The sequence below is a fragment of the Pimephales promelas genome, chromosome 10 (genome assembly GCF_988280905.1).
Source record: "Pimephales promelas chromosome 10, fPimPro1.hap1.1, whole genome shotgun sequence".
In the NCBI taxonomy this organism is placed as follows: Eukaryota; Metazoa; Chordata; class Actinopteri; order Cypriniformes; family Leuciscidae; genus Pimephales; species Pimephales promelas.
This window is the reverse complement of record NC_142778.1, coordinates 36,892,572-36,907,571: the sequence shown is the minus strand read 5'-3', so window position 1 is coordinate 36,907,571 and position 15,000 is coordinate 36,892,572. Positions and strand designations below refer to the sequence as shown.

General features: G+C 46.3%; 1 protein-coding gene across 1 annotated transcript in view; it reads right to left on the bottom strand.

Moving 5' to 3' along the window:
- Nucleotides 1-15,000, bottom strand: part of hcn4 (hyperpolarization activated cyclic nucleotide-gated potassium channel 4) — a 98,109-nt gene that overhangs the window by 56,238 nt on the left and 26,871 nt on the right. The window contains exon 2 of the mRNA XM_039684298.2: nucleotides 12,102-12,525. Within this exon, the coding sequence (XP_039540232.2) occupies nucleotides 12,102-12,525 (424 nt within the window). The remainder of the gene's footprint in view (nucleotides 1-12,101; nucleotides 12,526-15,000) is intronic.

The window sequence follows — 15,000 nt, the reverse complement described above, 5'->3', positions numbered from 1 at the left end:
AGGGGCAGAAACACTGAGGGGCGGAAACACTGAGGGGCAGAAACACTGAGGGGCAGAAACACTGAGGGGCAGAAACACTGAGGGGCAGAAACAGTGAGGGGCAGAAACACTGAGGGGCAGAAACACTGAGGGGCAGAAACACTGAGGGGCAGAAACACTGAGCGGCAGAAACACTGAGGGGCAGAAACAGTGAGGGGCAGAAACACTGAGGGGCGGAAACACTGAGGGGCAGAAACAGTGAGGGGCAGAAACACTGAGGGGCAGAAACACTGAGGGGCAGAAACACTGAGGGGCAGAAACACTGAGGGGCAGAAACACTGAGCGGCAGAAACACTGAGCGGCAGAAACACTGAGGGGCAGAAACACTGAGGGGCAGAAACACTGAGGGGCGGAAACACTGAGGGGCAGAAACAGTGAGGGGCAGAAACACTGAGGGGCAGAAACACTGAGGGGCAGAAACACTGAGGGGCAGAAACACTGAGCGGCAGAAACACTGAGGGGCAGAAACAGTGAGGGGCAGAAACACTGAGGGGCGGAAACACTGAGGGGCGGAAACACTGAGGGGCGGAAACACTGAGGGGCGGAAACACTGAGCGGCGGAAACACTGAGGGGCGGAAACACTGAGCGGCGGAAACACTGAGGGGCAGAAACACTGAGCGTCAGAAACACTGAGGGGCAGAAACACTGAGGGGCAGAAACACTGAGCGGCAGAAACACTGAGCGGCAGAAACACTGAGGGGCAGAAACACTGAGGGGCAGAAACACTGAGGGGCAGAAACACTGAGGGGCAGAAACACTGAGGGGCAGAAACACTGAGCGGCAGAAACACTGAGGGGCAGAAACACTGAGGGGCAGAAACACTGAGCGGCAGAAACACTGAGGGGCAGAAACACTGAGGGGCAGAAACACTGAGGGGCGGAAACACTGAGGGGCAGAAACAGTGAGGGGCAGAAACAGTGAGGGGCAGAAACACTGAGGGGCAGAAACACTGAGGGGCAGAAACACTGAGGGGCAGAAACACTGAGGGGCAGAAACACTGAGCGGCAGAAACACTGAGCGGCAGAAACACTGAGCGGCAGAAACACTGAGGGGCAGAAACACTGAGGGGCAGAAACACTGAGGGGCGGAAACACTGAGGGGCAGAAACAGTGAGGGGCAGAAACACTGAGGGGCAGAAACACTGAGGGGCAGAAACACTGAGGGGCAGAAACACTGAGCGGCAGAAACACTGAGGGGCAGAAACAGTGAGGGGCAGAAACACTGAGGGGCGGAAACACTGAGGGGCAGAAACAGTGAGGGGCAGAAACACTGAGGGGCAGAAACACTGAGGGGCAGAAACACTGAGGGGCAGAAACACTGAGGGGCAGAAACACTGAGCGGCAGAAACACTGAGCGGCAGAAACACTGAGCGGCAGAAACACTGAGGGGCAGAAACACTGAGGGGCAGAAACACTGAGGGGCGGAAACACTGAGGGGCAGAAACAGTGAGGGGCAGAAACACTGAGGGGCAGAAACACTGAGGGGCAGAAACACTGAGGGGCAGAAACACTGAGCGGCAGAAACACTGAGGGGCAGAAACAGTGAGGGGCAGAAACACTGAGGGGCGGAAACACTGAGGGGCGGAAACACTGAGGGGCGGAAACACTGAGGGGCGGAAACACTGAGCGGCGGAAACACTGAGGGGCGGAAACACTGAGCGGCGGAAACACTGAGGGGCAGAAACACTGAGCGTCAGAAACACTGAGGGGCAGAAACACTGAGGGGCAGAAACACTGAGCGGCAGAAACACTGAGCGGCAGAAACACTGAGGGGCAGAAACACTGAGGGGCAGAAACACTGAGGGGCAGAAACACTGAGGGGCAGAAACACTGAGGGGCAGAAACACTGAGCGGCAGAAACACTGAGGGGCAGAAACACTGAGGGGCAGAAACACTGAGCGGCAGAAACACTGAGGGGCAGAAACACTGAGCGGCAGAAACACTGAGCGGCAGAAACACTGAGGGGCAGAAACACTGAGGGGCAGAAACACTGAGCGGCAGAAACACTGAGGGGCAGAAACACTGAGGGGCAGAAACACTGAGCGGCAGAAACACTGAGCGGCAGAAACACTGAGGGGCAGAAACACTGAGGGGCAGAAACACTGAGGGGCGGAAACACTGAGGGGCAGAAACAGTGAGGGGCAGAAACACTGAGGGGCAGAAACACTGAGGGGCAGAAACACTGAGGGGCAGAAACACTGAGCGGCAGAAACACTGAGGGGCAGAAACAGTGAGGGGCAGAAACACTGAGGGGCGGAAACACTGAGGGGCGGAAACACTGAGGGGCGGAAACACTGAGGGGCGGAAACACTGAGCGGCGGAAACACTGAGGGGCGGAAACACTGAGCGGCGGAAACACTGAGGGGCAGAAACACTGAGCGTCAGAAACACTGAGGGGCAGAAACACTGAGGGGCAGAAACACTGAGCGGCAGAAACACTGAGCGGCAGAAACACTGAGGGGCAGAAACACTGAGGGGCAGAAACACTGAGGGGCAGAAACACTGAGGGGCAGAAACACTGAGGGGCAGAAACACTGAGCGGCAGAAACACTGAGGGGCAGAAACACTGAGGGGCAGAAACACTGAGCGGCAGAAACACTGAGGGGCAGAAACACTGAGGGGCAGAAACACTGAGGGGCGGAAACACTGAGGGGCAGAAACAGTGAGGGGCAGAAACAGTGAGGGGCAGAAACACTGAGGGGCAGAAACACTGAGGGGCAGAAACACTGAGGGGCAGAAACACTGAGGGGCAGAAACACTGAGCGGCAGAAACACTGAGCGGCAGAAACACTGAGCGGCAGAAACACTGAGGGGCAGAAACACTGAGGGGCAGAAACACTGAGGGGCGGAAACACTGAGGGGCAGAAACAGTGAGGGGCAGAAACACTGAGGGGCAGAAACACTGAGGGGCAGAAACACTGAGGGGCAGAAACACTGAGCGGCAGAAACACTGAGGGGCAGAAACAGTGAGGGGCAGAAACACTGAGGGGCGGAAACACTGAGGGGCAGAAACAGTGAGGGGCAGAAACACTGAGGGGCAGAAACACTGAGGGGCAGAAACACTGAGGGGCAGAAACACTGAGGGGCAGAAACACTGAGCGGCAGAAACACTGAGCGGCAGAAACACTGAGCGGCAGAAACACTGAGGGGCAGAAACACTGAGGGGCAGAAACACTGAGGGGCGGAAACACTGAGGGGCAGAAACAGTGAGGGGCAGAAACACTGAGGGGCAGAAACACTGAGGGGCAGAAACACTGAGGGGCAGAAACACTGAGCGGCAGAAACACTGAGGGGCAGAAACAGTGAGGGGCAGAAACACTGAGGGGCGGAAACACTGAGGGGCGGAAACACTGAGGGGCGGAAACACTGAGGGGCGGAAACACTGAGCGGCGGAAACACTGAGGGGCGGAAACACTGAGCGGCGGAAACACTGAGGGGCAGAAACACTGAGCGTCAGAAACACTGAGGGGCAGAAACACTGAGGGGCAGAAACACTGAGCGGCAGAAACACTGAGCGGCAGAAACACTGAGGGGCAGAAACACTGAGGGGCAGAAACACTGAGGGGCAGAAACACTGAGGGGCAGAAACACTGAGGGGCAGAAACACTGAGCGGCAGAAACACTGAGGGGCAGAAACACCGAGGGGCAGAAACACTGAGCGGCAGAAACACTGAGGGGCAGAAACACTGAGCGGCAGAAACACTGAGCGGCAGAAACACTGAGGGGCAGAAACACTGAGGGGCAGAAACACTGAGCGGCAGAAACACTGAGGGGCAGAAACACTGAGGGGCAGAAACACTGAGGGGCAGAAACACTGAGGGGCAGAAACACTGAGGGGCAGAAACACCGAGGGGCAGAAACACCGAGGGGCAGAAACACTGAGGGGCAGAAACACTGAGCGGCAGAAACACTGAGCGGCGGAAACACTGAGCGGCGGAAACACTGAGCGGCAGAAACACCGAGGGGCAGAAACACTGAGGGGCAGAAACACTGAGCGGCAGAAACACTGAGCTGCAGAAACACTGAGGGGCAGAAACACTGAGCGGCAGAAACACTGAGGGGCAGAAACACTGAGCGGCAGAAACACTGAGGGGCAGAAACACTGAGGGGCAGAAACACTGAGGGGCAGAAACACTGAGGGGCAGAAACACTGAGGGGCAGAAACACTGAGGGGCAGAAACACTGAGGGGCAGAAACACTGAGCGGCAGAAACACTGAGGGGCAGAAACACTGAGGGGCAGAAACACTGAGCGGCAGAAACACTGAGCTGCAGAAACACTGAGGGGCAGAAACACTGAGCGGCAGAAACACTGAGGGGCAGAAACACTGAGGGGCAGAAACACTGAGCGGCAGAAACACTGAGGGGCAGAAACACTGAGGGGCAGAAACACTGAGGGGCAGAAACACTGAGGGGCAGAAACACTGAGCGGCAGAAACACTGAGCTGCAGAAACACTGAGGGGCAGAAACACTGAGCGGCAGAAACACTGAGGGGCAGAAACACTGAGGGGCAGAAACACTGAGGGGCAGAAACACTGAGGGGCAGAAACACTGAGGGGCAGAAACACTGAGGGGCAGAAACACTGAGCGGCAGAAACACTGAGCGGCGGAAACACTGAGGGGCGGAAACACTGAGGGGCGGAAACACTGAGCGGCAGAAACACTGAGGGGCAGAAACACTGAGCGGCAGAAACACTGAGCGGCGGAAACACTGAGCGGCGGAAACACTGAGGGGCGGAAACACTGAGGGGCGGAAACACTGAGGGGCAGAAACACTGAGGGGCAGAAACACTGAGGGGCAGAAACACTGAGGGGCAGAAACACTGAGGGGCAGAAACACTGAGGGGCAGAAACACTGAGCGGCGGAAACACTGAGCGGCGGAAACACTGAGCGGCAGAAACACTGAGCGGCGGAAACACTGAGCGGCGGAAACACTGAGCGGCAGCATCTGTTTTCAGCTAGAATGCTGCGAAAAACTCAAACACATCTAAAATGGGAAAAAGCTTTGAGATTGAATGGACAACTAGATTTGAAAAGAAATCTGAGGTATATTTTTTACATACTGATGAAAGCTACATAACACAGAAGTAAATGATTGCTGTAATTCAGAAAAACAACTGGATCAAGGCAGAGAAAGGTGGATTTGCAGTTTTCATTTTGTGTCAATATGCGGAATTATGGGGTGAAATCACACATTATATATTGTATTGTTATATATTGTATTGACAATGCATCAATTAAAATATTTACCATCGTATAGTCTGGATAATTGGATGTTTTTAAATAAACACAGACAAAAAACTACACAAGCTTTAGAGGTGGACGATATGATGATATATATAACACTGATGTAAATAATCACCCGAATTTACACCTATATTGTATTTATATACAATATAACGTCGAAATCAGTCTCATATAGATGTCAGGAAACACGATTCCTGCCGCATCTCAATATCCATGAATCACTGGATCTTTGGCAAGTTGTAAGCAACACTAGGTCTATATCGAGTCAAACCTTTAGTTTAAATTGATAATCGTTAGTTTTACTCGCGTTTTCCGGCAGCAAAGTGACGTCAATACATATTTTCTGTGACAGGAGACTGTAATGACAAACAGAGCATTGCTTCGCTCATGGTTCTGGCTCTCTCTGAGCGCAGGGAAACAGCATGAGGTCGGATTAAATAATTGGCGCTCTGTAACATTAACTAGCTGTAAAAGCATCTGAATTAATCATGCAGCGTCGTGCAAAAGTCACCCTCATTACCGACTGTCTGCATTTACTGCTGCATCATCACAGAGAGAGACACAGAGCATGATAGAGATAAAACGAGAAGGACGTCTCATCTGAAAGCGGTGATGCTAACTGAAGGATTGTACATTTAATGCCACTATTTTTATTCAGCTTTGAGGTCAATGACAAATACTGAGAAGATAAATAAGGAAAAACCTCAATAAATTAATAGATCGATTCATGTCATCGACTCAAGTCATGCCACCATTTACCAGATGTTGCTTATATGGACACAAGACCTTCAGCTTAAAAAAGATGAAGCGTTGAGCGGTCTTCATGTTTTACAATTACAATAAAATTTCACTGGGAGTTATATTACCCATAAGAGAGTCGCGGTTTAACAGGGGAGAGGTGAGGCTTGGATCTGTTTGCAGCTTTTATTGAAATGAAACATGAAGATAATCCACTATGATGGAAGGAGAATGAGAACAGATGCAGCTTTGCATTCAATACAAAGACAAAACCAGAGAAACTGTGAAACATAGGGTTAAATGAGAGGTGAAATCCATGAGAAACAAACAACTAACAAACACAGAGTCTTGAACAAAAACACAAAGTGACAGTCGCTGAAACTAGACACACACACACACACACATATATATAGAAACAATTACATCAATTGTACATCACAATTTACATATAATTTGTTATACATTTTATATGTAAAAATAAAAAAAAAAATTAATTTTTAATTTAATTTTAAAATTTTAAAAATTATCAAGGCGAATTTGCTTAAATATATTAAGATTCTATTATTTACAGTATATATATATATATATATATATAATTTTAACATTTTTAAATTTATCAAGGCGAATTTGCTTAAATATATTAAGATTCTATTATTTACAGTATATATATATATATATATATATATATATATATATATATATATATATATATATATATAATAGATAAATAATATTTCACAGTAATAATATTAAAATTTATATATAATGAATTACAACATTCATAATTGCTTCATATTTGAGGCAGAAGGAGGTCGTATAAGGTTTCTCATCAGGGGCTCACTGGGGTTTTGGACTGTTTGCTCTCTCTCCCGTCTGTCTATAATAAATTAGTATGTGAAATGGAAACAGACTGAAGTGCAATTAAAACGAGAAGTGCTCTGGGTAGATTGTGGAAATCCTCTCTAATATGGGCTTATTATAAAGTCATTATTGTGAATCAGGGGAATGAAGACTAATGCGTCTCGTCCGAACAGTGAGGGACAGATCGACCAACGTATAAATCACAAAAACTACAGAGGCCGTTTATAGTTTCTCTCTCTCTTACACACAGATTGATGGACGCTCTGCCTCTGAGACTCTAATTGACACGAGACACATTAATGATGAGAGCTTCACGCACTGAACAAACATCTCAACCATGATTGATGGAGATGAGGACAAATCAGAGAGACAGAAACAAGCAGAAAGACTAAACCTAATCAGATGGACCTCGTGAACTGATTTGACAGAAAGAAAATGTGAGAATTACCAGAGGAAACATCGTCATCACAACTATTTATATTTTGTTTTTTGTTTTTTATAGCTAATTTTGCCCTTCATGAAAAGTGTGAGCGAGGTGATTTTTTAAAAATTTTATTAAGCCGTAAAGTTCTGCATAATTAGGGGCGTGGCCACTTGAGTTAAGGTGGATTGGCACTGCTAGCCGTTTGTCTGCTAGCGTTAGCGTCACGTCACCTCAGCTAATCCGCCTCGCTGCACATTTTCGTTTATCTGGGAGTGACGACTGCCGGCTCCGCCCACTTTGGGCTTCAAAACATATGGGTGATGTCACGCACACTACGTCCACACTTTTATACAATCCTATTGCCCATTGTTGTTTACAAATCACCACTACAATCGAACAGATCGTGCCAAAATCAGGCTGGTATTGTGTAGTCTAAACCCGGCATAACACACAGTGTTCGCTGTATAGCTGGACATGTAGTTGGTCATACACATATTCAATGCACACAGAAATCTCTGTGTAGTACAAAGTGAAATACCACATGAAATGAATAGAGTAGTTCATAGGAGATGTTCAGAAACCTGCCATGCAAAGCTGAAGGTGTCTTTATTTACATGGTTTTAGAGCCCACCTGCTGTGTGCATATTCATATTACACAAGTCACATTGGCCTTTTATGTTGCTAAACCTTCTTACATCTCTCGATACGCTGCTAAACACCTCCTGCAGGCTTTATCTCAACCTAGATGTCGGGTTTGTATGGAAGCTCGTTTCCGCCACAGAATAAATGATAAAAAAGGTAATTAAGACTTTTTATCTCACAATTCTGACTTTATAACACACAATTACGACCTTATATCTCACAATTCTGACTTTATAACACAATTTTGACTTTATAACACACAATTGCGACTTTATATCTCACAATTCTGACTTTATAACTCACAATTCTGACTATATAACACAATTACGACCTTATATCTCACAATTCTGACTTTATAACACAATTTTGACTTTATAACACACAATTGCGACTTTATATCTCACAATTCTGACTTTAACACACAATTGCGACTTTATATCTCAAAATTCTAACTTTATAACACAATTTTGACTTTAACACACAATTGCGACTTTATATCTCACAATTCTGACTTTATAACACACAATTCTGACTATATAACACACAATTCTGACTTTATATCTCACATTCTGACTTTATAACACAATTTTGACTTTATACCACACAATTGCGACTTTATATCACACAATTCTGACTTTATATCTCACAATTCTGACTTTATAACACAATTTTGACTTTATACCACACAATTGCGACTTTATATCACACAATTATGACTTTATATCTCACAATTCTGAGCCAAAAAAGTTTTGTGAAAAAGTATCAGAGGCAAAAAAGTGCATTTATTCGCTCAAAAATATTGATTATGTGATTATTATCAACGTTGAAAACAAACTTGTGCTGCTTCATATTTTTAGGAAAACATGATACTTTTCTTTTTAAAAGAACAGCATTTATTTAAGATAGCAATCTGTCACTTTTGATTAATTTAATTTGTCCTTGCTAAATAAAAGTATGAATATTTGAACAGTAGTATATCCCAGAAGTGACTATTTTATACTCTTAAAGGAGTAGTTGACTTTTAAAAAAAACTTTTGCTGATAATTTACTCACCCCCATGTCATCCAAGATGTCCATGTCTTTCTTTCTTCTGTCGAAAAAGAAATTAAGGTTTTTGATGAAAACATTCCAGGATTTTCTCCATATAATGGACTTCAATGGGGTCCAAACGGTTCAAGGTCCAAAAGACAGTTTCAATGCAAACTACAAACTGTTCAAAGGGCTTTAACGACTCTAGACGATGAATAAGGGTCTTATCAAGCGAAACCATCGCTCATTTAAAAAAAAAAAAAAAAAACAAAGTTTAAGTTTTATAAGCTCAAATGCTCGCCTTGCTCTGTTATGATGCGCGTTCGTGACTCTCCTGTTCAAACTCGTTCATCAAAAAGAACGAATCTTTTTCCAAGTCAATTCATTCGTTTCGTTCATTGAATGAACCAAATGACTCGGAAAAAGATTTGTTCATTTTTGATGAACGAGTTCGAACAGGAGAGTCACGAACGCGCATCACAGAAAAGAGCAAGGCAACCATTTGAGCTTATAAAACTTAAACTTTGTTAATTTTTTTTTAAATGACCGCTCGTTTCGCTTGATAAGACCCGTATTCATCGTCTGGAATCGTTTAAAGCCCTTTGAACAGTTTGCACTGAAACTCTCATTTGGACCGTGAACCGTTTGGTCCCCATTGAAGTCCATTATATGGAGAAAAATCCTGGAATGTTTTCATCAAAAACCTTCATTTCTTTTCGACTGAAGAAAGAAAGACATGGACATCTTGGATGACATGGGGGTGAGTAAATTATCAGCAAAGGTTTTTTAAAAAGTGAACTACTCCTTTAATCATTCAGTTGCAAAAATAGCTGTTTTAAATCAAATCATGATCATCACTATTCATGACAGTCAAGAGACATCATTAAACTAAAAGCAGGGACTGTGCCCTTAAAAATTACACTTTTAATGCGATGGCCTTCCATTTCCGCTCTCTTTCTGTCACACATTACGGCTCTCATCTCATCTGTCACACACACACACACACGCACGCAAGCACACAATATCTGCTATATTGCTCAGAGTAACTGAAGGAAGATACTGAATATCATTAGCCAACTACACATTGTATGGGTCAAAATTATCGATTCTTCTTTTATTCCAAAAATCCTTAGGATATTAAGTAAAGATTATGTTCCATAAAGATATTTTTGTAAATTTCCACAATTGCAAACATAAATGCACAACTTTTCCAGTTTTGATTTTTTTACCCTCTCACATTCCAGATATTTCTGCCAAATAAAGTCCTATCCTAACAAATCATACATCAATGGAAAGTGTATTTATTCAGCTTGCATATGATGTATATACAGTATCTCAATTTAAAAAAAATAAAATGACCCCTGTGACTGGTTTTCCAAGGTCACATTATCACTAAAGTAAACGTCAGCTTTACACACGATCTCACGGTTTGTTTAGACTGATGTTATTAAGTCTTCTAACATGTTTTGCGCACTTCTAATAGGATCTGGTGAATCAGCGGCGGCTGCTATGGGAGAGTGTGTGACCTGCTGTCATGAGAACGAACACGGCTCGACTAAATGAGACACCAGCTGCATCTATAGCTTCACTTCTCACCACTGAGAGAGAGAGAGAGAGAGGAACGCTTCTAATCATCACTGTAATCACCATTCAAAGCAATCCTCAAGAGGAGGAGAGGAAATTACAGGCTAATGTTAGCACTCTACTTTGAAACATTCATTAATTGATACGTGTAAGACTCAACACTTCGATTTCTGCCAAACCTCCATGACTGAAGATGAGGGTCGTGTAACATATGCTGCATTTCTGTGTCCAACGAGATCTCTTCAGTTTCGCAAGCATTTCTACAAGACAACCAGAGTAAACGGATAGCTAATCTCACACATTTCTAATCTCACACAGTTCTAACAGTGGAACCAGTTCTAACAGTGACCAGTTCTAACAGTGAACCCAGTTCTAACAGTGAAACCAGTTCTAACAGTGAAACCAGTTCTAACAGTGAACCCAGTTCTAACAGTGAAACCAGTTCTAACAGTGAAACCAGTTCTAACAGTGAAAACAGTACTAATAGTGAAACCAGTTCTAACAGTGAAACCGGTTCTAACAGTTAAACCAGTTCTAATAGTGAAACCAGTTCTAACAGTGAAACCGGTTCTAACAGTGAAACCAGTTCTAACAGTGAAACCAGTTCTAACAGTGAAACAAGTTCTAACAGTGAAACCGGTTCTAACAGTTAAACCAGTTCTAATAGTGAAACCAGTTCTAACAGTGAAACCGGTTCTAACAGTGAAACCAGTTCTAACAGTGACCAGTTCTAACAGTGACCAGTTCTAACAGTGAAACCAGTTCTAACAGTGAAACCAGTTCTAACAGTGAAACCAGTTCTAACAGTGAAACCAGTTCTAACAGTGAAAACAGTACTAATAGTGAAACCAGTTCTAACAGTGAAACCGGTTCTAACAGTTAAACCAGTTCTAATAGTGAAACCAGTTCTAACAGTGAAACCGGTTCTAACAGTTAAACCAGTTCTAACAGTGAAACCAGTTTTAACAGTGAAACCAGTTCTAACAGTGAAACAAGTTCTAACAGTGAAACCGGTTCTAACAGTTAAACCAGTTCTAATAGTGAAACCAGTTCTAACAGTGAAACCGGTTCTAACAGTGAAACCAGTTCTAACAGTAAAACCAGTTCTAACAGTGACCAGTTCTAACAGTGAAACCAGTTCTAACAGTAAAACCAGTTCTAACAGTGAAACCAGTTCTAACAGTGACCAGTTCTAACAGTGAAACCGGTTCCAAAAGTGAAACCAGTTCTAACAGTGAAATCAGTTCCAACAGTGAAACCAGTTTTAACAGTGTAACCAGTTCTACCAGTGAAACCAGTTCTACCAGTGAAACCAGTTCTAACAGTGAAACCAGAACGGAGGCGTAGTTGCAGCTAATTTGCATTTAAAGAGACACACACAAAAACGGCACGTTACTCATAGCCCAAAAGGGGCAAATGTGACGAGCTATAATAAATAATCTGGGGGGAATTTTGATCTGAAATTTCACACACACTTTCTGAGGCGCCATAGATTTATATTACATCTCATGAAAAGATCACATTATTGTCCACTCACCTCCTCCCACTGGTGAATGTAGCGAATGAGCCGCGAGAGTCGAAGCAGTCGTAACAAACTGAGGATCTTCGTGAAGCGTACGATCCGCAGAGCGCGTGCTGTCTTGTAGAAATCCGAATCGATGCGCGTCTCCACGATGAGGAAGATGTAGTCCACGGGGATGGAGGAGATGAAGTCCACCACGAACCAGGAGCGCAGATATTTGATCTTGATCTGCTGAGGGTCCAGAATGATCTCGGCGTTGTCCTCCTTCACGATCCCGGTGCGGAAGTTCAACACCAGGTCCATGAGGAAGAAGGTGTCGGAAACCACGTTGAAGACGATCCACGGTGGCGTGTGCTCGTCTTTGAAGAAGGTGATGCCCACGGGAATGATGATTAGATTTCCCACCATCAGGAGAAGCATGGTGAGATCCCAGTAAAACCTGGAGGAGAGTGACAGAATGACAAGTATGTTGTATGCTGTGTCCATCCACCTATTGTTATCCACATGTTGGCGTATCGCATTAAATTAAGAAAAAGAGTTTGTTCTTCAGAACCCCTCGGCAGATATTATTTCCTGTATGCATCAACCTCACTTCATTTTAATAATTTTATCGTATTTAAAAGCGCAGTAAGCAATTTCTGAGAAAAAACTGTTGCTATTTGAAATCACCAAAAAACAAGCCCCACCCCCTACCCCAAATGACCACACCCCTATCTCAATAGCTCCACCCCCAAAACATGAACACGCTATGCTACACAGGTACCTCCCTCGTCATGAGTGAACACGCCCCCTACTGCTGATTAGCTCACTCTCTCTCCTCCCTCGTCATGAGTGGACACGCCCCCTACTGCTGATTGGCTCACTCTCTCCTCCCTCATCATGAGTGGACACGCCCCTATTGCTGATTAGCTCTCTCTCTCTCCTCCCTCGTCATGAGTGGTCACGCCCCCTATTGCTGATTAGCTCACTCTCTCTCCTCCCTCGTCATGAGTGAACACGCCCCCTACTGCTGATTAGCTCACTCTCTCTCCTCCCTCATCATGAGTGGACACGCCCCCTACTGCTGATTGGCTCACTCTCTCCTCCCTCATTATGAGTGGACACGCCTCCTACTGATCTTTGGCTCACTCTCTCCTCCCTCATCATGAGTGGACACGCCCCCTACTGATGATTAGCTCACTCTCTCTCCTCCCTCATCATGAGTGGACACGCCCCCTATTGCTGATTAGCTCACTCTCTCTCCTCCCTCGTCATGAGTGGACACGCCCCCTACTGCTGATTAGCTCACTCTCTCTCCTCCCTTACCATGAGTAGACACGCCCCCTATTGCTGATTGGCTCACTCTCTCTTCCCTCACCATGAGTGGACACGCCCCCTACTGATGTTTGGCTCACTCTCTCCTCCCTCATCATGAGTGGACACGCCCCTTACTGCTGATTAGCTCACTCTCTCTCCTCCCTCGTCATGAGTGGACACGCCCCTTACTGCTGATTAGCTCACTCTCTCTCCTCCCTCATCATGAGTGGACACGCCCCTTACTGCTGATTAGCTCACTCTCTCTCCTCCCTCATCATGAGTGGACACGCCCCTTACTGCTGATTAGCTCACTCTCTCTCCTCCCTCACCATGAGTGGACACGCCCCCTATTGCTGATTGGCTCTCTCTTCCCTCACCATGTGTAGACACGCCCCCTACTGCTGATTGGCTCACTCTCTCTCCTCCGTCATCATGAGAGGACACGCCCCCTACTGATGTTTGGCTCACGCTCTCTCCTCCCTCGTCATGAGTGGACACGCCCCCTACTGATCTTTGGCTCACTCTCTCCTCCCTCATCATGAGTGGACACGCCCCCTACTGATGATTAGCTCACTCTCTCTCCTCCCTCATCATGAGTGGACACGCCCCCTATTGCTGATTAGCTCACTCTCTCTCCTCCCTCGTCATGAGTGAACACGCCCCCTACTGCTGATTAGCTCACTCTCTCTCCTCCCTCATCATGAGTGGACACGCCCCCTACTGCTGATTGGCTCACTCTCTCCTCCCTCATTATGAGTGGACACGCCTCCTACTGATCTTTGGCTCACTCTCTCCTCCCTCATCATGAGTGGACACGCCCCCTACTGATGATTAGCTCACTCTCTCTCCTCCCTCATCATGAGTGGACACGCCCCCTATTGCTGATTAGCTCACTCTCTCTCCTCCCTCGTCATGAGTGGACACGCCCCCTACTGCTGATTAGCTCACTCTCTCTCCTCCCTTACCATGAGTAGACACGCCCCCTATTGCTGATTGGCTCACTCTCTCTTCCCTCACCATGAGTGGACACGCCCCCTACTGATGTTTGGCTCACTCTCTCCTCCCTCATCATGAGTGGACACGCCCCTTACTGCTGATTAGCTCACTCTCTCTCCTCCCTCGTCATGAGTGGACACGCCCCTTACTGCTGATTAGCTCACTCTCTCTCCTCCCTCATCATGAGTGGACACGCCCCTTACTGCTGATTAGCTCACTCTCTCTCCTCCCTCACCATGAGTGGACACGCCCCCTATTGCTGATTGGCTCTCTCTTCCCTCACCATGTGTAGACACGCCCCCTACTGCTGATTGGCTCACTCTCTCTCCTCCGTCATCATGAGAGGACACGCCCCCTACTGATGTTTGGGTCACGCTCTCTCCTCCCTCATCATGAGTGGACACGCCCCCTACTGCTGATTGGCTCACTCTCTCTCCTCCGTCATCATGAGAGGACACGCCCCCTACTGATGTTTGGCTCACGCTCTCTCCTCCCTCATCATGAGTGGACACGCCCCCTACTGCTGATTGGCTCACTCTCTCTCCTCCCTCATCATGAGTGGACACACCCCCTACTGCTGATTGGCTACAAGTGTGTTGTGTGTCAGAGTTTCTCAGAAATG